General features: G+C 45.3%; 1 protein-coding gene across 1 annotated transcript in view; it reads right to left on the reverse strand.

Moving 5' to 3' along the window:
- The window catches only part of USP28 (ubiquitin specific peptidase 28), an 83,310-nt gene extending 60,133 nt beyond the window's left edge, over positions 1-23,177 (reverse strand). Inside the window, exons 1-5 of the mRNA XM_018569962.1 lie at positions 23,040-23,177; positions 11,126-11,203; positions 8,720-8,840; positions 6,684-6,789; positions 3,218-3,398 (exon numbers count right to left, since the gene is read on the reverse strand). Coding sequence (XP_018425464.1) covers positions 3,218-3,398; positions 6,684-6,789; positions 8,720-8,840; positions 11,126-11,203; positions 23,040-23,153 — 600 coding nt within the window. The 5' untranslated portion in view covers positions 23,154-23,177. The remainder of the gene's footprint in view (positions 1-3,217; positions 3,399-6,683; positions 6,790-8,719; positions 8,841-11,125; positions 11,204-23,039) is intronic.
- Between the last annotated feature and the right edge of the window lie 1,525 nt (positions 23,178-24,702).

Consider the following 24,702-nt stretch of genomic DNA (forward strand, 5'->3'; position numbering starts at 1 on the left):
CAGAATGAACACCAGAGGGGGCTGGCTGGAATTGTTTGTTTTTTAAAGGAACAACTTTGGTACAATTGTCATTTAAATATTTGCCCCCATCCCAAATGAGCGCTGCTGACCCAGTTTAACACTTTTCATGGCTGTTACAGTGATCTTCACTGTGCAGCTCTGCCTGTGTCCTCTTCCTGAGCATGGGCTCCTCAGCCACATTTCTATGGGGAAAGCCTCAAAGCTCATGCAGAGTGCAGTCTGTGAGCATACAACATAAATGTTGGCATATTTCTCCCACCAGAGAGCCACAGGTGCTGCATATAGCCTCCCATGGAAGTCAACGGCTGTACGCGGGTATTCGTCAGGCTATGTTCGGAGTGTTGCGCCTGTATGCATTCACTCAAGTCACATGTATACCCGCATACAGCCATTGACTTTACAGCCATTGACGTAACTGTATTACAGAGGATCTGAACTCTGTAGGCTGTGCCAAAAAGGCAGGCAAAGAACAAAGCCAAACTAGTCAAATGTGCTCTCCATGCAGCTGATCTTTCCCCATCACTGACTTATAAAGCTTTGTTCTGCACTTTGTCCCCCTTTGGAGACGGTCATCTTGGCAGAGGTATTGCTTCCCCATATCAGAGCCAGCAAGGAGAACCGTGAGCAGCACAGTATTGACATCAACAAATCTCACCCCAAGTCTCCAAAAACTAGCAGTCAGAGACCACATCGCATAAAGGTGTACGTTTAATAAACTGTGAAAGAGTGTGATAAGCAGTGAGAAGGCTTTTCTCACCTTAGCAAAGTGAAAAGTCTAGAAAATGGTGTTTAATAATAAGTCAGATAGGAACTGAAATATCTCACCTCTTCTCATCCTGGTGATAAGTACACAGAAAGTAAGGTCATAGTGACGCTCAGCGCAGAGGTCAGAGTGACGCTCAGCGCAGAGGTCAGAGTGACGCACAGCGCAGAGGTCAGTGTGACGCACAGCGCAGAGGTCAGTGTGACACACAGGGCAGGGTCAGTGTGACGCACAGGGCAGGGTCAGAGTGACGCAAAGTGCAGGGTCAGTGTGACGCAAGGTGTTTTATAGTGGTAGTACCTGCACCCAGAAGTCAGGATCTAACACAATGGTAGGCAATCTCAGCACTCCAGCTGTTGTGGAAGTCCCATGAAGCATTGCAAGACTTTGACGGCCAGAGTCATGACTCCCTGGGGCAGAGGTTTGATTGGATTTGTAGTTTCACAACAGCTGGAGTGTCAGGGCTGCCTGCTCCTGGTCTAATGCAACTTGTTACAGCAAGCCTTGAACACATTCTTCTTCAAGAAAGGTAATTATTTCAGCCATTATATTACTTTTCATATATTTGGCACTTAATCAGCTCTTAGAAGAGTTCAGGCATGCTTTAGGAATGACACAGGCGCACAGGCTCGCGCACAGGGTGTGCCTGGGCACTCTAATCACCCCCGAGCGCAACACCAAAGCTCCAGTGACTGAGCCGGGGGAGAAATTACAAAGATCTCTCTGTGACTGGCTCAGAGATATAGAACGCAGCAGCACTTACATTCATCACACAACAGCCACTGTCCTCGGTGCCTGGGAAGCTGCAAGGAAGTGTGGCCACAGTTTCCCAGGCTTCCCATCCAATCAGGAAGCTGGGCGGGCGGTCACCTGACTACCCGCCAGGCGCCCTGCTTCATTACTGCATCCATTCTGGAAGAGTTAAGGGACAGTTGAAGAGATGGGAATCTGGGATGCCTCAGGTCTGTGTATGTATTACATATACACACACATATACAGGGCTTGAAAAATGCCCTCGTCCGTGACGAGAGGACGGCGGAGCCCGACGAGCAGCTTCCCGGCAGGCCGTTGTAATTACACGGCCGGCCGGGAGCTTTACATTCAAGCGATCGGGCGTCTCTAGAGACGCTAGATCGCTTGTATAAGCAGCTGTCACTGCCATTGCCGGTCCCGAGAACCGTTGTGCCCGATGCGGCCGGGACCGGCACGGCTCTGTGACAGTAGATCAAAGGGAGCTCAGTATACGAACTCCCTTCGATCTCATCTCAGTCCCCGAATGCAGGAAGTGATGTAGGTTACATCACTTCCTGCATTCAGCGTCACTCTCCAGCTACAGAAGCTGATGAAGCCGATCTCTGCTTCATCAGCTTCTCTGGGGGTCCCTAGGTGACATTAGGGGTCTCGATAAAGTCTCCATAAAGAGGACCTGTCATGTAAATTGGCTATTACATAGGGGGCTTCTTAGCCCATGGTGCACCTACGTGCGAAAACGGCGATTGCGCCTATTGTGCCGCACACGTCTGAGTGAGAGCAATAATTTTAGAGCCATTAATCATTGATAACACTAAACTGATGAGCAGTAAAAGCATTTTAATCGTCGCCTATGGGCGTTTTTTGCAATTTTGCAGGCGTACGCAATTTTAAGGCTTGATATGTGTGGTGTCTATTTACCCGCCGTGACCCCCGAATTTTATGTTTTACTAAAAATATGGGTAAGAATAAGCTAAGAAGCCCCCTATATGATAGCAAATATACATATATGCATATACACGGCGGAGGCTGACGAGCGTTGTAATTACACGGCTGGCCGGGAGCTTTACATTCGAGCGTCTCGAGACACGGCGGAGACTGACGAGCAGCTTCCCGTCCAAACGTTGTAATTACACGGCTGGCCTGGAGCTTTACATTCGAGCGTCTCGAGACGCCCGGTCGCTTGCATTAGCAGCTGTCACTGCAGTTGCCGGTCTCAGGATCCGCTGTGCCCGATGGGACCGGGACGTCTCTGTGACAGGAGATCAAAGGGAGCTCAGTACACGATCTCCCTTTGAACTATTCTCTAGTCCCGGAATGCAGGAAGTGATGTATATATAGATCTATAGATCTAGATATATATCTATATATATCTAGATCTATAGATCTATATATACACACACACGGCGGAGACTGACGAGCAGCTTCCGTTGTAATTACACGGCTGGCCGGGAGCTTTACATTCGAGCGTCTCGAGACGCCCGGTCGCTTGCATTAGCAGCTGTCACACACACACACACACACACACACGTTTGTACTTTTGTGTGCACACCCTATTGCAATAGCAACAAAAATGTACATTTCTGCAATCTGAAATAAGGATTATGAAGACCTGTATGGAAATGTAGATTAGGCCATCTCCAGCCTATACATATATTTCAGTATAAATGTTCTATATCTCACCTGAATCACTGCACTAAACCAGCACGTGTTTCCAATGTTCTTTAATCCGACAGGCCAGTCACCGTTCCTCCTCAGATCATTGGGATCCGGTGAATTCCCCCAGACGTCCGATCGTTTTCTTTTGGCACGGCTCTTATTTTCAGTGGAAAGGCAGTCAGTGCATGTGACATGAAGTACGTTACTGGAAGTACAGAAAAATAAAAAGCCTGAAAATAACAACTTTGTTATTATTAATGATACAGAACTGAGGCATATATTGCTTTTGTTTTTCTTAGGACAAACAGTGCTTTTTTTCAGGACTGTAATTAAAAGTAAAACTCCAAAAATTAACATAAATTAACTTTTGCAGTGGCGTTACCCCCGCACAGCAAGGGTTAAGTGCCTCTTTTTTGTCCAGCCGTCCTTGCTCTAGGTAGATGCGGGAATATGGGCAGCTAGAGCGAGGAAGGCTGGATGCCGTATGAGGCGATTTATTGCAGTTTGAAGTCCAGCCGTCCTTCCCCCATCTCTCCTAACTAAAACTCTGCACCTCCTTATGAACTCTGCCAGTTTGAAAATGTGCAGAAGCCTGAGCATAGCAGCGGTGATCGAGTGATCACGATTGCAATGCATTTCCAGGCTTGAATGCATATTTTTTTATATATATATATTTTTTATGATGCATTTCTTACATTTTTGCAAAATGTGAACTTATCCTTTAAATCAGAAACTTCTCTAAAAACAAAAGCTTTATTTACTACTTTGAGTTTCTTTAACAACTCTTGTGTAATGAAAAAACAGATCGGCTGCATTTAGCGCCTCCCCAGCCACAAGTTGATACAATATATCATTGTTTGTTTACATTTTAACAAAACCTTGACAAGGAACAGCTGCTTCTGCCATCAAAGCTGAAATACAAAAAGCAAGACCTCAGTCGTCAAACTGATAGCAGGTTCCAGCAGCTGCAACTCGTATGGCCATAAGATTAGCATGAAAGCATTCCTTAAAGTGACATTCAAGTATTTTTTTCCCTCCCCCCAATGTTAGTGTAGGGACTTACCTTAAATGATGCCTCTTAATCCGATCTTCTTCCTTACTTACTTCTTACTGTCGTTTTAGATGTCCCTCCAGTGCTTCTGCGGGTCTCTGATCCAGCGCCGACTGCTGTCGGCCTCTTCTCTCATGTCCCACGGTGTCTGTGCGGGTGCACGCTGCTCCATATACTCACCTTGCGTCTCTCCTCGTCTCCCGGCCGAACATCTGAACTGCGCGTGCAGCCGCCCCGAGATCCCGTGCGGCCGCCCGATACATTTTCAGATGTTCGGACGGGAGCGCGCGGAACACAACCTCCCTTTGAGGCTGCTTTTATGAATACAATGGTGAAAGGTGGAACACCAATAAAAACATTTCTGGATATTCCAAACTGTACTAAAAAAGGTTGCATTGCTTATTGTGATCCATGTCTCTACACACTGAGGTCAAGTATGTATACTGTCTAGAAAGTGAAGTCTTGCTTAGTACATTTTAGTAGCATGTGCTTGGGTGCCTTTTAAGATGTACGCTATGCTGTAAAGAAGGGATTGACACTTCCCAGGAGCCAGGTAGCCAATGCTCCTTAAAACATTACTGCTGGCACCCAACGTCTCAGGTTTTTTTAGTTTTTGCGACTGGGGCTGGCGGCCAAAAAATGGCTCCTGGATAGGACACATTAGCTCCTGAATACCATATTAACTTGTCCACCCCTGCTGTAAAGTGAAAGAAGGTAGACACTGCCAACTTTTTCAGTTATAAAGGTTTTTTAGTAGGGATGCACTGGTACCTGTTTTTCGGTATCGAGTATGAGTACCGATACTGGAAGTCCCATAAAGGAAGCCAGGCAGCGTGTAATGACTCGCTGCCCAGATTCCCGAGTATCTGGGAAGCCAGCTCCATGCTCCCTCGTCACCAGGTGATGAGGAAGCGTGGAGCCGGCTTTCTGGCCAATCAGGAAGCAAGGGGGCGGGTAATGACTCGCCGCCAGGCTGCCTGATTGGCCAGCTTCCCGGCCAAACAGAAAGCCAGGGGGCGAGTCATTACCCGCCCCACTGGCTTACTGATTGGACGGGAAGCCAGCTCCATGCTCCGTGGTGATGAGGGAGCATGGCGCCAGCTTCCTGGCCAATCAGGAAGCCAGGCGGCGTGTAATGACTCGCGGCCCGGCTTCCTGATACCGGAAGTTCCAGTATTGGGATAAGTATCGGGAGCATTTGGGTGAGTACGATACAGATACTAGTATCCATACATCCCTAGTTTGCAGCATGATTTTGCACACTTGTGTCCAATTTATATATATAGCTGCTCTAAAGTGAATAAGTTGTGGAACAGTCTGCAGTACATGCAGTGACAGCTGAGATGCTGATTAACAGCTAAGTTGGTGACATCGAAGGATGGCTCATTAGAAAAGGCAGATGTCCCAACAAGAATAAGGCAGACATCATGCTCACAATGGTACCTGTGCAGCAGTATATATGTGTTTAACACACGGAAAGGGGAAGGATGAGTGATACAGCAGAGATTTTTCCATATAGTTGGAAACTGCGTGCAATGACAAGTGAAAACCAGTGGGTCCAACAGTCAGAGGTACATGTTACTCCAGCCCTATAAATGCCTACACACTTGATTCAGCTTCCACATCATAGCCATGCTATGTTACTATGGTAACCATTAGGTTTGAAGGAACATAGGACCAGAGTCATCATTCAACTTCCAAATGTACAAAATCTTTCATTAATGGTAGAACCAAGCACTGGGGAAACATAACTGGCTTTTCCCTCAGTGACTTATCAAGCTAACATAGCTTAACCTTGGTCTTCTATGATACAGCACAAGCAGAGCTGTCACTCAGAATTGTCCATGTTGTGAAAAGTGGACAACTTTACTTCGGCTGACATTGCATTAATTGTGTTCAACTTTAATTTTTACAGCAGAAAACCTCTCCAAAGTTTGGAGAAATCCCTTCTTAGAAAGTTGTCACTAGAACAAGCCTCTCCATGGAAAATCTCCCCTCACCTCCTGCTAGGGTTGCCACCTGTCTGGATTCAATTAGACAGTACAGGTTTTGAGTCCTGTATGTGCTGTTTACGGGTTTCAGGCCAGCTAAAACCCAGACACAGCACATACATGATTCAAAACCCGGACTGTCCAGCTGAATCCAGGGCAGGTGGCAACCCTACCACCTGCTCCTGTGACAACTCAAACATTTTAAATGAATACCATGAAATAGCAGTCATGATAATCCATGTCACTAAAGGGTTTTACTCAAGAACTGTAACCAGTTTCTGTTTCCTAAAATTGGAGGTGTATACATATGCCAAAATGGCAGATCGTTAAAAAATAGGCATAACATTTTCTCATAGTTGGTGCAGTCTAGTTTGTCAGCAAGTCTCAGGTGATGGGACTTCTTTGTTACTAAAATATATTGCTTACAAAACATTTTCAAACACAATACCTGTCTCTTGAATCGCTCCCCTCTGCCTGGCGGCTTGTAGATTCCTGCAGGCTGAGGGCTATGGCTGCCTCGAGCTCATCCTTATCATTCATGAACCTGACCACGGCTGAAAATATAAACAGGAAAATAGATTACAGGCAGGATTTATTTAATAACTATGAACTTCATGTACCACAATGACAAAAGGATTTTGGAAGCGGTCATTTTTCAAATGACATGTACACAGAGTGCAGTGTGCAGAGTCCTTGGCAAAGAAGCCTGGACACTATGTATATATGACATCTTCAAGAAAGCCAGCACATTTATGTAGTTCCTGGCACAATAACAATAAAGTGGAACACCAAGGAAAAGCTTTCTTCTTCCTTGTGCTGTGTACAGTAACCTCTCATGAAGATCCTAGGTCCAGATAACTGCTGGTTAAGGTAAAAATCCTAGTTTCATACTATGGTGCTGTACACAGTGCTATACCTTCAGCACCATGGGGATGACAGCTGTGAGAGTATGTTGAGAGAGTTTACCCCTTGTGTGGCGCTTATCAGAGGTAGGAGCCGCACAGTCATCGCTGAGAGTCCCCCTTCAATATCCTCACGGTGAGTTACAGAAGCCCACCTCTTCTTCACCCACCACTGCATACCTCACCCCCTCGCTTTCTTGTGTCTCCATCTGCCTGATTGGGTCCAATCGCTACACCACCCTGGAGAAGAGGGATCACCCCCACCACCACTCCATCCGCGTCACCGCAATCTGATGGGTACAAGCGAATGCTCACCCAGCCTCAGGTGAGTAAATCACCAACGCTTACACCCTGCTCTACCACATTTATTGCGCCAGGTAGTGGCGCTTCCGTCTCCAATTTTTTGTTTCCTTACAGCTGTGAGAGTAGCAGCTCTTATACAGTGAAGGGATCCTGCCATTTATCCTCCCTTCATTCTCCCATTGTCCATTCACAAAACGCATTGTATACGGTTCACAGAATAAAGTAGCTTTTATTATCAATATGTAACACTTTAAAAACAGAACACTCATGTATATAAAAAGTCAAAGTTTATGGATACAAACTTCAAAGTAAACCTGTACTCCATTTGAAACCTTTCAACGTTCTGCCTAAGAACCGACACCACAAGTTGCCAGCTGTTAAAAAAAAAAAGCTTCCACTAAATGTCATCCCCGACCCCAAGGCCCGGGATAGACTAGAAATTTTGTTGCCAGCAACAACTCATCAGCAACAGATCTCTATGCAGTGAAGAGTAAGTAGGAGTTTGCATGTTCTCCCTGTGCATAAATGGGTTTCCTCCGGGTACTCCAAAGACATGCTGGTAGGTTAATTGGCTCATGTCTAAATTAGCCCTGTATGTATTCATGTGAGATAGGGACCTTAGATTGTAAGCTCCTTGAGGGCAGGGACTGATGTGAATGTGCTCTATGTTAAGCCCTGCGTAAATTCTCAGCGCTATATAAATGCCAATAAATAAATACCTCTACGTGTAGCTTTCTCAGTGTACACAAGTGAGCCTTCTATGGCGAGCAATGTTCTCCAGAACCTCCGTCAGAAACAGAGCAACAGTTTGCTCATCTGGCCAGCGAGGGAGGGGTGTATGAAAGTAGGTGAGGAGTTTTTTGTTTCCTCTACATAGCGATTTTGTCCTTGGCGAGCTTTTGCCATTGACAGGATTGCTACTGTGCCATTGCTCATACTGGCCACAAAGGCAGTGTCATTGAACAGTGGAACTGTTGGCAGGGCTTAAAGAATAAGTTCACGTATTTTCTAAGTCACTTTCACTTACGTCAGGGGAAGGGTGCAGAAAGAATAGGTGTACTTATAAATAAGGCCAATTGTTCTTTTATCTATAAAGTTGGGGATTGTCAGCCCATAAACAAAACTTCTTTTGTTTGCTATTGCTACTTCGACCCAGAAAAAAAGTGTCAGTTACTGAAATATATGTATACTGCACAGCAACAACAAATTAAAAAAAAAAACTTTCATATAAAGTAGCAAGGGGGAGGAAGGAGGGGGGCTCAGGAAGCTCGTCACTTACCAGCTTTTGGTTGGTTAACCGTGGTTGCACCTTCAGGCGGTTCAGCAGTGTTTTCCTCTGGCTCTTTGGCACATTCATCAGTTAGAAAACTTACAGCCTGAATTATGTCATTTTTACTAGCCTGAAAAAAAGGGGCAGAAAAATGAAATGTCACATTCATGTCCCCCGAGTGAGGCCGAACTCTTTTTTTGGACACAGATGGTATTTGCAGTACTTTAGTGCTTTTCACCCTAATGTTGAAAGTTAAAAAGTCTTATGATGTGATTTGCCAGCTACTATATTTGAAATTCATACCTACCTGCTGTAACAATGCTGAAGCAGGTACTGGTTTATTATATTCTACAATATGTTTTGGCAAATACCATAGAAACAAAAGAAGAATTTAACAAATCAGTCTGTTCACAATAATTAGTTCTAGCAAGCACTCATAACCAAAATGAAAAGAACAGTCACTACACAGAGGCTATTTAGCCTAAACATACTAGGTCTCTGCTAAAACTCTGTACGATTCACATATCTTCTCCTGCTGCTATTTACACACATCAAATCAGACCTAAGGGAGGGGACATGGATCACATACTGCACCGACTATGCTTTAGATCTTCAAGAAAGTATTCTGCTCGATTAAGGGCTAATTCACACCAGATGCAGTATTCATGCAATCCGTTCCATTTTGCAGCTGCATCAAAGACGCAGCACAATGCTTTCCTATGGTACTTCTTGTGCTCTGTTCACACCAGTACAGTCCGTTCGGATCATGACGGAACACATCAAAATGCATGCAAACACATCGGAACGCACCTGAAATACCATTTTAAGCAATCACACCACCTCCCCCCCCAAAAAACAAAACAAACAAAAACACATCTATTGCGGTACAAAATCACACTGCAGCTGTGCAAATGCATGCGGTTTTGATGCAGTTCTGGTGTGAACTAGCCCTGAAGAAACCAACTGTGCAGGTTTGCTTAGAAAACCTTTATGATTCCCTGCATGCGTAGCTTTGCTTACTGTACCCATAAATGAGTTATAAGCAAGCTTGGGTGTTGATGGCCAGAGGTCGCCTGATGTCTAGTCTGATGGTTTCTGCCCTGCTAACTGCCTTACCTCTCACACACTGTTTGGCAGCTCCGGAGTGTGCAAAACAGCATTCGTTAACAGAGTCCTGTAATTGCTCAAACTCCTCCTAAACAACACCCCCCAGAAAAAACACAAACAAAAAGTATATTGAAACGAAAAACAGTATATTCAACAGGTAATCCAAAGCAATTCTATATTGTCCAGTACAGTATCTCTTTACATTTTTGCCCAAGCACTTGTAGTCACCATGTCTCCAAACAGCTGGCTCCAACTCTCTTAGCTGTACTTCCTGTTAAGTACAAGATCACAAGGGACAGCAGCTGTCTGTCTTTTACTGGTATGGAGAGCAGGAAGCAGGGATAGGAGAGATAGGAGAGTAGCTTGGAGAGATGCAGCTTACTAGCACACACATTGGTGGCTTCATAGGACCCTTGCAAAAACTTTTAATCAAGAAACAAAATCCATTGTAAGTGATTTAATTAGCATTTGAAAATAGCTTAAATACCTTTTGCCTTTAATATCACTTTAATTGCAGGGCTCCATTTAACAATGTTATGCACGCTCAGGAGCTGGGAGACCATGTTTGAGAGGTAATGTGGGGATGTACTGTAATGTAACATCCCCTTGTAGAATGCCTTTAATTCTAATTTGCACTAATTGTCACTAAATATGTAAGAGTCAAAGCTTTCTTTTGCAGAGCTCACAAACTGGGACAAGAGAAGAGGGGTATGAACGGTTCCCGCTTATGACTTGTGTCACCAAATCTTTTCATGTGTTGTCAAGTTCAAGAGATAGAAGCAAACTTTAACAGCGATAGATCTCAGTGGTGTCATAAATCCACACAAAAGGACAAATATATGCAAAGTATGGTACCCAGAGCACCAGATAGATATACAGATATTCAAATAACAGCAGTCAGCAGTTTAGATCAGTTAAAACAAAGTATACAGCCAGTAACTAAAGGCGTGTGTGTGCCAGCTTCCTATTCAGAATGGAGTCAAATGCAGTGTGCTTTCAGGAGCTTCTGAAATGCATTGGCTACAGTTTGAGTTGCTTTGAATTGCCATTCAGTTTCTTCTGAATTGCATGAAACTGGCAAGTTGCTTTTGAAATTACATTGACTTGTATTAGGAAGAAAAGCAGCTCAGATGCAAATAAAGGCCCTTGTGCATAAGCCATATCTGACCGATACGGGTCCCCAGACTTGTAAAATGCTGTGTGACTTATGAAATAAGCCAAAATTATTCCCAGCTAATTCAACTAAATAAACCAAATGTGTGTCTCTCACACATGAAACACCCAACTTGCTTAGTAATATAGTCTGACCTTAAGTGCTTCTTTCAGAATAGCTGGATCTTGAATCCCTGTTATCTCTCTCAGTTGGTTCATCAGTATTTGAGAGTCCTGGAAATGAAATATAACAAATGAGTAAAAAATAAATTACTATACGATAGTGATTCAGCACATGTACACTGACACACCTAATAAGCCTTCCCAGATTGGGTCGTGTGGGGATCATGGAAAACCCATTAAACATCAAAGGGCTCTTCTTGACTAGTTTTAGGCCAAAGTGGCATATCTTAAAGCGGAACTTTACCCTTATCTTTGAAATGACAACAAAGACACTAGAAATGTTTAGTAATGACAATCTACAAAACACATACGTCTAGATAATTGCTGGCTTTGTATTCTTTGCATACCCTATTTCTCTTTTCTTTCCCATTCTTCTCACAGTGGCCATTTTTTAGTAAGGGCAGGTTAATATATCTCCCTTTACTTCCTGGATTTCTGGCACATGACTTGGACATGTGACCATGCACATCATCTCAGGGGAGGAAAATGCCTTCCCCTAAGATCTCATGAGATTTCCCAGCAATACACTGCGATGTAACCTTCCCAGGGTGAAACACTTAGGCTGCGATCACACCATTTTCAAGACCAGATCTGAACGCAGTACATCACATTTTTGCCATGTTCCGGAGCCAGGTTTTTTTCCGGCTTAAAATGAGCTTTTAGGTGCGGCCCATGCATTTTTTATGCTTTTCTATGCATTCCAGACCAGACAAAGTGAGACATGCGGTATTTTTCTGGTCTGGAACAGACTGGGCTGGTGTGAACAGAGGCCAGAAATAGCATAGGGATACATTAGGATGCATTTTGGGTCCGGAAACAATCTGGTCTGGTCTGGTCTGGAGATTATCTGGATGTGGTGACAATGGGCTCTTGGGCACAGCAGAACCTTGCCTGGCAGGGCTAGAGATCTGATTTCTCCACAGTAGTTAGGAAACACCTAAAGGTCTCGTCTCTCCCCAGCCTGTGACTGAACTGTAAAAGGAAAAGCACCAGACCGATGAGCTCACGTGTCACTCAGCTCTCTCCTCCTAACAGCATAGCCTTGGCTCCTTGTCCTGTTTCTCCATTTCCCAGTTGGAGAACTGCTCTAAAGTGACTTCAATAGGCTGATACTTGTATATTAGTTGTATTAAAAATGATTTCATAATGTATTAATAGATACAGAGCTGCATTCGTTTGTCTTTTATATCTACTTGTAGTTCAGTTTTCATTTTCTTACTGTTCCTGCAGGGCCCACTATAGCAGCAAGGAGGGATAATATTATATATTTTTGTTTAAACCCTAGACCAAAACAAGTACTTAACCCTTGCGGTGGGGGTTATTCTTCCTGGAGTTCTTCTTTAAAGGCTTGATCGAGAAATGGTTTGTGTGGTTTTCCTGCCTCCACACATTCCTACTGACTAATAAAACAATCCATCACAGTGATAGGCCAATAGGGAGATGCGTGGGTTTGGGGAAGCAACAATAACCAAAAGGTGTCAGAGCAATACCTATCAGAACAGTCCTGGATTTTGCCCTGACAGGAGAGTATTACAGTCTCCTTAACCGCAGACACACAAGTATATTTCAATTATGGTATGCAGAGCCATCATTCATTTTTTTTCAGAGTTAAAAAAACAAAAAAACGCTGCCCAATCGTGTATCTTCATTCATTCATAGTAGCGCAAAGATGCTTCTATTCCAAGAGGGATAGTGGTGGCTACTTTACAACTTTACATCTCATGTTTAGTTAGAAAATTTGTATTGAGATTGTAGTCCATCAAGGGAGCGAGCTTGGAGCAGTGACTACTTTACAACACACACAGGGACCATGGGGAACAAAGTAGCCACCCTCCAGAAGGAAGGACAGTGTCAGCACCAATTCAGAGAGGATTGGAGGCTCTACAGCCGAGTGATACACAAATAAGATACATTTTTGTTAATAATTAAAAGGTACTTGAATGTATTTTTAAGAAGAGGTGCACCGAAATGGAAATGTTAAAACCGAAATAGAAGAAATTGTCAGACCGAAACAGATACCGAAAATGTTTTTTATTTTTTCAAATTTTTTAAATATTTATGGGGGGAATTAGGGATCTAAAACAGACCCCTGATATTTCCCTTTTAAAATAGAAAAAGAGATTGAGAACACAGTCCTCAATCTCTTTTTCTGTGTCCCCTGTTATCAATGAACAGGAATCCTCTATGAGTGTTCCTGTTCATTGATAACATTAAGACATGGTGTGGTTACTATAACAACTATGAATGAACAGCAGGTGATGTAGATCACTCCCATTCATTCATAATTGAGGCTATAGTTAACATACCATGTCCATAATTATCTACAAACACTCAGCGCTCAATTATCCACAAACACTCAGCGATCACTGATCGCTGAGTGTGTGTACCTTGCTCTCCTCTCTGACAGCTGTCACAGTACGGCCTGTCTCCGCCCACACACCGCTCTGCCGGACTGTGATAGGAGGCTGAGCGGTCTGGGAGGAGACGCCGGCCGCTCATATCGCTCTCTTCCCGCAGCGCTCGGCCATCACAGTTTCTCTCCTCCCTACTGGGACACAGAGCAGCGCCCAGCGGGGAGGAAAGAAACCTGGGATGCGTTGATGTATCGGCAGGAAAATGGCACTTTCGGCATTATGCCAAAAGTGCCATTTTCGGGCGATATGTTTCGGCGGCCGATATATAGGTGCATCCCTATTTTTAAGATTCAACTCCGGAGTTTAGGGACCTTTACACTCAAAAATCTAATTCTACCAATGCATTCCTCTATGTATGATGATGAATAATAACAGACATGTCAGGTGTAAACTGCTGTGATTTTGATATACTTGCAGAGCATTTGCTTCCTGCTTTGAAAGGGCAAAAAGACTTCAAATCTCATGAGTTCTCAGGGAAAGTCAATTTCCTCCCCTGAGATGCGGTGCATGGTCACATGTCTTAGTCACATGTGCCAGAAATGCAGGAAGTCAAAGGAGAGCTAGTAATCTGCCCTTAGTAAACATGGCCACTGTCAGAAGACTAGGGAAGAAAGGGGAAATAAGGTATACAAAGCCGGCAATTATCTAGAAGTATGTGATTGTAGATTGTCATTACTAAACATTTCTAAAAAGGTGTGATTGTCGTTATTTTAAAGATACGGGTAAAGGTCCGCTATAAGTTTGCCAATAAAGGGTATCACTTAAACTCCAAACTTTCTGCACAATGCAGCTATAAAATAGTGCCAAAAATTATTTGAAAGTCTTTAATTTTCACCTAAAAGAGTTTAGACTACTGCATTGCAATTAACTTATATGGATAGCTCCATCTACTTCACTAAGACAACATTCCTACCAGACAATTATCAGATGCTAAGTGGGGATGGCTGAGAAGACAGAATGGCTTTTGAGGAAGGCAGTGGATGTCAGAGACTGGAAAAGTCCTGAGCTGTTACATGCACTGGGACATATAAGGAGGCAAGGGAATGTAAATGAGCTTGATGAGCTATTTTAAGGTCAGTTGCACATGCCATTTGAGTTTGTCATTCCTCCCTCACAATGATGTGCCAGCCACTCATCACTGAGAATCAGCAAAGCCTGTGCTACTAAAACAGTGATGATGGGGAGCATATTACTAGACTTTGGTACCTGCTGAAAGAATGTAATTCATCAGCATATAACATGCTTCGTGGGATGTAAAAGTTAAAACAAGAATGGAAAGGGTTTTGAAATGAGCTGCTTAAATCTCCAAATACACTTATCTGCTTTACTAGGCAATTGAACTGGGGAGCTGTTTTCGCTCATTTGCGTGACTGTTCTGAAAACCGCATGGTTTTCAATGCATAGAGATGTCTAATGGGACCCAAACCGTGTGACAACCACCCGAAAATAGCTCCTGCACCTTTTTGCGATTTTGTCCTCGTGACAAACCACAAAGGTGTGAGCAGCCTCCATTGACTTCAATGCAAATCTTTTATCTTTGCGCGATATCGCGTAACTCAATCTGCACGATAAAATCGCCTGGGTGTGTACCTAGTCCCAGCAGGAAAAAGCAAATTAGCGCTTCCTCAGCACTCACAAACCACTGGGCTTAGTCAACCAAGACGGGGTGTGGTACTGCAGATTCACTCCACTGGAATCGGATGTGTTATTTCTCATTGGTTGCTATGGATAACTGCACTTTGCACAGCTAAAAAAATGTCAATGTCAGATGGGGCGGGCAAATTAAAGTAGAACTGAAGCCATAACTATTGATTTTTTTGGATAGAGTAAGGGAAGGTTAAAACCCCATCAGCTTTGTTTTTGTCATTGGGTCCCATTGATGAGATTTCACTTTACTTCTTGTTATGGCTATTGGACAGGAAGTAGGAGGAAATTCCTTCAAAGAGAGTGAAATCCCTGGTGGCCAGCAGGGTCACCAGAATTACTGTCCCCAATGGAAGACTTCCCATCTATTCCTGTTCTGATGATGACCCAAAGTTTGTGATTTTCTTTTACTTTCTCTTTTAGTGATAAACATCAGTAAGACAAATAAAGAGTGTGAATCTCCCTAATGGGGATACAGATAGCAATACAAACCTGACAGATTATTATTAATTCTACGCCAAGCAAAAATAAAAACCTAAAGTTTTTGGATTCAGTTGCATTTTAATATGGAATTCATGAGCCAGTCTGCCCAAACCAGAAGCCAGGAGGTGTCAGCTGTATTTTTAGGCTCGGGTCACACCCCGGCGTACGGAATATGCGCACGTGGCGCGCGTTTTTACCGCGATTTGCGGTAAAAGAAAAGCGCGTTTCCGAGGGCTATCCAGCTGTATCCTAATGGATACGTGCGGCAAATATGCCCCAAAGAAGCTCCTGTACTTCTTTGGGCATAGGGCGGTTTGCAGCGCGTTCCTACGTGCTGTAAAACGCCCAGGTGGGAACCATGTCCATAGGCAATCATTGGTTTTCACATGTTGAGCGTTTTACAGCGCGTAGGAACGCGCTGTAAAACGCCCAGGTGTGAACCAGGCCTTAAAGGAGAACTATGGGGTTAAGGCTTTTCCCCATAGTTCTCCTTAGGGTAACGGGAGGACACAAACTAGCGTCCTCCCGTCACCCTAGGTTCAGTACACCGCGAGCTGTAGCTTGCGCTATACTGAGACGCCGCAGTATACCGCAGCTGAAGCGGATCCCGACAATTATGTCTGGATCCGCCCAGCTGCGTGACTGACAGCTGGCTCTGCCTATCTAGAGGCAGAGCCAGCTGTACCCGCCCCCTCCCCGTCTGTTCCGCCAGTCAGCGCTGGCGGATCGGAGCGGGGAGGGGGGAATCCAGCCCCTCCCCTGTCACGGCAGAGAGCCGTGACAGGATCGAGAGGTGAGCGAACGCCGGTATGTGTTCGCGCACTTCCCGATCTACTGAGCTGACCTGTGACAGTCTCATTGTCACAGGTCGGCTAGAACTATGAGATGAGTGAAAAGCACTTACCTCATAGTTCTCCTTTAAAGGAGCACTGGCTACCTGGCTCCTGGGATTTGTTTTGTCTCTCTTCCTAAGGTTTCCCATTCATTTGCATATTCCCCTATTAAAAAAGGAGAACTATGGGGTCAGGGCTTTTCCCATAGTTCTGCTTAGGGTAACGGGAGGACACAAACTAGCGTCCTCCCGTTACCCTAAGCTCAGTATACCGCGAGCTACAGCTCACGGTATACTGAGACGCCGCAGCCGGAGCGGATCCCGACATCGATGTCGAGATCCGCCCAGCTGCGTGACTGACCGCTGGCTCTGCCTATCTAGAGGCAGAGCCAGCTGTACTCGCCCCGTCCGTTCTGCCAGTCAGCGCTGGCGGATCAGAGCGGGGAGGGGGGAATCCAGCCCCTCCCCTGTCACGGCAGAGAGCCGTGACAGGATCGAGAGGTGAGCGAACGGCGGTATCTGTTCGCTCACCTCCCGATCTACTGAGCCGACCTGTGACAGTCTCATTGTCACAGGTCGGCTAGAACTATGAGGTGAGTGAGAAGCACTCACCTCATAGTTCTCCTTTAAAGACTTGGTGCCCCACTACAAAAACATATCCTCAGCTGAACTTGACGTTGGGTGCCGGCTACTTCATGCTTCATCTCCACCTCAGAAATATACAGAAACTAAAGGAAATAGAGTTGCACTCCACAACTTCAGACACGGTTATTGCTGCACCTGGTGCTAGACACACCACTTGGGCTCCTTCCTCTGACGTGCTTCACCCGATAAGACCTTATTAGTCCTTGTTTGTAGCAATTAGCTCTAATAGAGTGAAACGCATTAGAGGATGTAGCCTGTGTTGGGTGTTTAGCACTGGGTGTTATTTTTTACCTTCCCCATTATTATCAAGCAACAGCAAAAAAAAAAAAGGTAGGACATATTATATCCACGATTGTTTTTTTTGCCAGTTGCTTGAGAGTGCTGGTTGCTTGAATGCCGGATAATGGTGAATTTACTGTACAGTTAAAAAACATACATTGGGACTTTATCTGGCATAAAGTATCTGATTTGGACTCTACCCAGTCCAGAAATTGACATCTTCTAACAGTGTAGCCATGTTGGTGACCTGACATTTCTCAGCTGCGGTTTAGCAATAAAACTAGGTCAACTACCGGCCCCCTGCCAGTGACTGGACAATGGGGGAGTTCCACAGCCATCTCTGATGGCCTTAAAGCGTAAAGCTGCCCATACACCTTACGAATATCGTCCGATTTTCGTTTACAATCGCGTTTTCGTCTGATATTCGTAAGGTTGATGGGCAGTGTTTAACCGCAAATACTGTACAATCGACTTTTGACTAACCAGCAGGTTAGAAAACTTCGGTCAATCGTACGATTCTGGCAAGGTTGGTGGCGTTTCCGTATGTCAAAATTTGTACGGATTTACACTGCTAATGTGCAGATGAAAATACGTGCGGTCCATTACCGCAATTCGTCCAGGTGCTTTCTTTTAATTACTGCTGATTCAACCTTGCGATAATCGGGGCAGAATGGGGCCGCCGTAAGCAAATCGCACGATGGTTCGATCATTTGACGAAAAGTTTAGACTGATAATCGTAAGGTGTATGGGCAGCTTTAGTCTATCCCACTTTAAAAAACATTTTTGAAAACAAAACAAAAAAGGGTTACAAATGTTCTACTTCAAGAACCAGTTTTCATTATAAAGACCAACTTATACCGGTAGAGTTCTCACGTTAATACATAAAATGGACCTGCTAAAATGTATTTTTTTGGTCTATTGGGTCCAATTAAAAGCAGAAGTGTGGCCCTTTTTGTATCCTCGGCCTCTGGCGGTCTAAGGACCTGTGACATCATCATGTCTAAAGCTGGCCATACACCTATAGATTATCTGCAGATTTTCTATGGTCAGATGGAAAAAGTGCAACAGATTCCTTCATCTACGCTAAACTGTGTGGATGGAGGAATCTCCCGCTGGCCCAAGTTTCAGTATCTTGCTAGTCGGCCCCGCTGGCTCTCTAAATACCTGGACAATGCCTGCATCCAATCAGATTGTTCAGGTAAAAATGCCTGCATCCAATCAGATTGTTCAGCGGGGAATACAGAGCGTATAGAATACAGATAGTACACCTGCACCAGCGGAGGGGAAGGGGCATTCAGCCAAAGCAAAAGTATAGCAGCAAGGGGGAGAGGGGGCCATTTCACCTGGGAAAGTGTAATTACCCTTTAAAGTGACACTAAACTCAGGAATGTAATCTTATCAATGCATTCAAGTACCTAAAGTTTTAACAAAAACACACAGGATCATGGGGAACAAAAGTAGCCACCCTCCAGAAGGAAGGACAGTGTCAGCACCAATTCAGAGATGATTTGAGGATTTACAGCTGAGTGATACACAAATAAGATACATTTTTGTTATTAATTAAGGTACTTGAATACATTTTAAGCTTTAACTCCTGAGTTTACAGTAGTGTCACTAAGTTCCTATGAGTGGCACACTTGTTTTGTTTTTTTAAACAAGAACCTAAACATTTGGTGTTTGGTCAGAATAAAAACAAAACAAAAACAAAACAAAAACAAACAGTGTTGATATTTGTTATCTGTCTAATCCTTTCCAGAAAGTTAGAAGACATTGCTAAGGCTCCCTTCACTCAGGAACGGTTGTCCGCACGTATTGGCTGGCCGAATATGCGCTGAACCGTTCAAAACAGAAAAAACAATGCACTTTAATGTGCATTGTTCAGACATTTGTGGTGGCCGCACGGTACAAAGCTGCACGGCCTGCAAAATAGTATAAGCATGATTTTTTGACGGATTCCGCACGTTCGCGGCTATGTAATATCCGAGGTCAAAGATATTAGCGTTTGTGTTGTCGTGCGGTCTTCCAGACGGAAAACCAAGCGGGAACCGCAAACGCTATATGTGAATGGACTAAAAATAAACAATAAAAGGTGATCAGCGCCAGTAAGTGTAATGTGGAAATAAGAGCTACCAAGCACTAAGGATATAACTAAATATCTGGAAAATGTGAAAAACAATATTGTGCCGAGCTAATAATCATACACATCTAATAAATTGAAACATATATGAGCCTTCAAAACAAATGAGGCATACAAAATATCTACACAAAAGACAAAAAAGCAATATAGACAAAAAAAAAGTCCCAGGAAAAAATAAAAAGCAAACAATGGTGATTGTGCAAAAAAAAAAAAATCCTCGATGATTCGCAGCCAATCTGCATGTCACTCTCAGGTATTACAATCACACAATGCAGGCAGACCTTCACCTCCACCAAGTGATTGATGACATCAAGTGAGTCCTCACCTGGGGAGGTAGACCCACAGAGCTAGGCCAAATGCGCTTTTTCCCTTCTTAATGGGGGAGGGAAGCCCATGCATAGAAAAGGCGATAAGGTCTCCTCAGATCACAGGTACCAGTATAAATCCAGGTCTATATATATAAATAAATATTATATACAGTATATTCCCCACAGCACCAGGTTTGTCCTTTATTTTTACAAAATGTCAGAAAGAAACCATGATCTAGACCAGTGGTTCTCAAACTGTGTAACCTCGGGACCCACATTTGTCCTCGGTCATTAAGTCGCGACCCAAGTTGCACTGCAATGTTTCCTGTTGCGGTACTGCACATTGTAACAGTGTGAAAAGCAAGTCTAAAGCCAACACTTTTTTTTTCATTTTGAATAGTGGAGGGAAAGCTGAAAACCACTCTCAGCTTTTTTGCAATCTGCGTCTCATTGGGGAGATTTTCCTTCACTTCCTGTGCTGAAGACTCAACAGGAAGCAAGAGAATATATTTCCACTGCAAGGGAAATCCCCCTCTTTGACAGCTGTCATTTGAAGATGTTCCCCTCGACTCCTCTGTTTTGGTGGCAACTCTAAATTTTGAACTTTGCCCGACTTTCATTTCATGTGACATTGGTGATCAGGCATTCACACTAGCACTCCTGAATTTAGGTTATTTACAGGATAGGTGCACTTTCAGACAAAGAGCCCCCCCTTCCCAGATACATACTTGTTGAGATCCCACACCCTTGGCATCCAGTGTTTGTTTACATCCTGCACCACTAGTCCTCTCTCTGCAAGCCACATCTAGATATTAGAGCCCCGTGGAAGTCTAGACAGCTTCTCTCCTGGTCAGGAGACGGAGGTGGATGAGCGCCACAGAGGTCTATGGGACTTTCCTGCAGGTCGGGAAACGAAGGTGGATAAGCTGTATAGCTCTATAGAGGTCTATGGGGCTTGTCTCCTGGCCAGAGACCGAGGTAGATGAGCTCTATAGAAGTCTATGGGGCTTGTCTCCTGGCCAGAGACCGAGGTAGATGAGCTCTATAGAAGTCTATGGGGCTTGTCTCCTGGCCAGAGACCGAGGTAGATGAGCTCTATAGAAGTCTATGGGGCTTGTCTCCTGGCCAGAGACCGAGGTAGATGAGCTCTATAGAAGTCTATGGGGCTTGTCTCCTGGCCAGAGACCGAGGTAGATGAGCTCTATAGAAGTCTATGGGGCTTGTCTCCTGGCCAGAGACCGAGGTAGATGAGCTCTATAGAAGTCTATGGGGTTTGTCTCCTGGCCAGAGACCGAGGTAGATGAGCTCTATAGAAGTCTATGGGGCTTGTCTCCTGGCCAGAGACCGAGGTAGATGAGCTCTATAGAAGTCTATGGGGCTTGTCTCCTGGCCAGAGACCGAGGTAGATGAGCTCTATAGAAGTCTAGAGGGCTTGTTTCCTGGCCAGTAGACGGAGGTGGATGAGCTCTATAGAGCTTTATAGCACAGACTGTCAACAACACCCAGTGTACCTGTCTTTTAAACGAAAGAGCAATGATCTGGTAGTATAAACAGACTTTCTTATTCCCAGATTAGGTCCCCCTGTGTTTACATATACCTGCCCCAACACTGGTTTAGATTTTACAATTCGATCCCAGATGCACAGTTCTTTTTTCTCTAGATGCAGCTAAACTAAACGCACGAAGGGGAATTCATCAAAACTGGAGCAGTTGTCCATAGTAACCAATCAGCTTCTTTTGTTTAAAAGGAGAACTCCAGGATTTATTAGAGTTAACCCTTGCAGTGGGGCTACCCCCCGCATTAAAAGGCTTAACTTCTGGTATTGGTCTAGGGACGAAAATAAAGAAGAAATACTCACCCTGATTCTCGGTCTTGCCTGGCTGCTAGACATGCCCGCAGAATCTTCGTTCCCAGGTTTTGGCTGTCTATTGCCTGTGACATCATCACGTCTAATGCACGTCTTCTAGATGTGAGGATGACGAGGGACATACCACAGCCAGAGCGGGGGAGGGTGGGGGGAGGTGAGCACTCACAGGCCAAGGATCTTCTTTATTTACACCGCTAGACCAAACAGGCAGTTAACCCTTACAGTAGTGGGGTAGCCCAACTGCAAGGGTTAACTTTAATAAATCCTCGAAAAGCTTAAAAGGAGAACTATGGGGTCAGGGCTTTCCCCCATAGTTCTCCTTAGGGTAACGGAAGGACACAAACTAGCATCCTCCCGTCACCCTAAGCTCAGTATACCGCGAGCTACAGCTGGCGGTATACTGAGACGCCGCAGCCGGGACGGATCTCGACATTACTGTCGAGATCCACCCAGCTGCGTGAGTGACAGCTGGCTCTGCCTATCTAGAAGCAGAGCCAGCTGTGCCCACCGCCTCCCCCGTCCGTTCCTCCAGTCAGCGCTGAAGGGTCAGACAGGGGAGGGGGGGAATCCCTGCAGGGAGCCGTGAGTGACAGTCCCGTCTCTCTGCAGGGAAACGATCGCCGGTATGTGTTCGCTCACTTCCCGATCTATTGAGCCGACCTGTGACAGTTTAATTGTCACAGGTCGGCTCAAACTATGAGGCTGAGTGATTTTCACTCGCCTCATAGTTCTCCTTTAACTGAACAAACTGAAAAGAGAAGCTGACTGGTTGCCATGAGCAACTGCTCCAGATTCTGGTCTGCTCCAGTTCTGATCAATCCCCCCACAGTCTGACTGATGGCATCACAAATCATGACCTGTGTTTAATAATGTCCTCTAAAGAGGTATTTGTCAGTCGCAGTGTAAATGAGTACACCCACAATGGGGACGCAGAGATCCTGACCCCTCTCCATTCTATACCATTATAAAACAAAGTTGGATCTTTCTATGTGTCATGTGACCCGATCCCCGGAGATGTCAGTGGACCCCGGGTAAAGAGGACACACAGCTGAGCACACTATAAATAAAGCACACATGGAGCACAGGAAAACTTTGTGCTGGGCCTCGGCTGACCCGTCCAGGGATATGTACCGGGCTCAGTGACAGCTGATCAGCGCTGACACACGGTGATCAGGACATACGGGTCACAGTAACGGGCTGTGGACTCCCCTCTGCTGTTGCACTTCCTCTCCGCTACAGCCCACCGCCCCGATTTCCTCTACCCCCGCGCCCCCTCACCGTGCTGTGCGGAGCACCGCCCTCACTGTCACTCTCCCTGTCCTCATCGGGCTGCCGGTTCGGTGCCATGTTATTGCCGGCCGTGACACCTCGTGCTCGGGACTCCCCGGACATCTCCGGAGCGCGACCGAACGACACGCCCACATAGAGGGAATGACACGCCCTCCTGAACGAGCAGCTCCGCCCACCCCCATTCATTCGTCCCCCTTCCCCGTCTGAGCTTCTGGTCGGACCTTGGTGACGTCACTGGCTTGTACTTCTTACTAGTAGCAAACTAGCAATGTGAAAGCTGTGCGGAGAATACAATACTACTTAGCTCTTCCTAGCTCTGGTAAGCAATAGGGAGCTTATGTATTAAAGATGTGCTGATACGAATATTTCTTACTGCCAGTAGCAACCACTCAGATTGAAACTGTCATTTGTGTTGTGCAGAGTTAAAAGGAAAATAAGGAATGTGATTGGTTGATATGGGCAATAAGGCATCTTGTCTGTGACAAGATCCCCGCACCATAGCTGTAGCTAGCTCTTTTTGCGCCCGAAGCAAGAACAGACGTGTGCGGTATATGACGTCATGCGCCCGCGCAGAATGCACCAGAGTCCAAATCCAAAATAGCATAAACGTGTTTCATTTGACAAAACTAAAGAAAAAATGTTTAGTTTCCGTTCATTTCACCCGAAACAAGTTTTTAGTCTTTGCACATGTCTAGTAATGTGTGTGTGGTTGTTTTTTTATTTATTTTTTTTCACTTTTGGGGGGCTTCAGGGAAAAATCAGGGGTCTAAGTAGACCTCTGACATTTCCCTTTTGAAATAGAAATTGAAATAGAAAAGGAGATTGAGGAGACAGAGTCCTCTGCCCATACAGGTGGTGGAGAGCAGCAGGGATCTGAGGAGAAGCTGGAGCCTGTGACGCTCCTCTTTTCCCTGCCGAGCCGCGGCTGTGTTGGCCGCCTGGCACCCCTGTTGCCAATGGGGCCCTGTGCTCGTCCACTGCAACAGGTGCGAGGAGGCACAGCCAGGCTGGCCCTGGCTGCACCCTCTCTCAGATGCGCCTGAGGCGAGTGCTTCGCTCGCCATTTGGTAGCTACAGCCCTGCAATGTCCATATATATCTATGTCCCCACTGTATGATCAGATGTCCCCATTGTATGATAAGATTTCCCCATCGTATGATAAGATGTCCCCATTGTAAGATAAGATGTCCCCATTGTACAATTAGACACTGGCGGAACTACCAGGGTCGCAGCGGTCGCAATTGCGACCGGGCCCTGGCGTTCCGCCACTTCTTTGTCGCACAGCCACCCGCAGCATGTACGGGTACGGGCGGCTGTGCGAAAGGGCTGGAGACGCTGTCACTGATCCCGGAGAATGAGCTGGCCCCGCCTCTTAGGGGCGGAGCTAAGAGGGCCATCTATCTTAGCTCCGCCCCCTGTTCGCCAAGACGAGGAAGAGGGCCATGGGCCTGCAGGAGAGGGAAGGTAAGTTTGAAGTGGGAGGGGGCGCTGGGAAGAGAGAGAGAGTGTGTGTGTGTGTGTTTTGCTGGGACTTGTAGTCCAGCACAGCTGGTGGTAATCTGCATTGCTGTATGATGATTATACAGCAATGCAGAATAGCACCAACTATGTAGGACTACAAGTCCCAGCAATGCATTATGGGGTGGGGGGG

This window comes from Nanorana parkeri, unplaced genomic scaffold (assembly GCF_000935625.1).
Source record: "Nanorana parkeri isolate BGI_ZX_2015 unplaced genomic scaffold, ASM93562v1 scaffold1434, whole genome shotgun sequence".
Classification (NCBI taxonomy): domain Eukaryota; kingdom Metazoa; phylum Chordata; class Amphibia; order Anura; family Dicroglossidae; genus Nanorana; species Nanorana parkeri.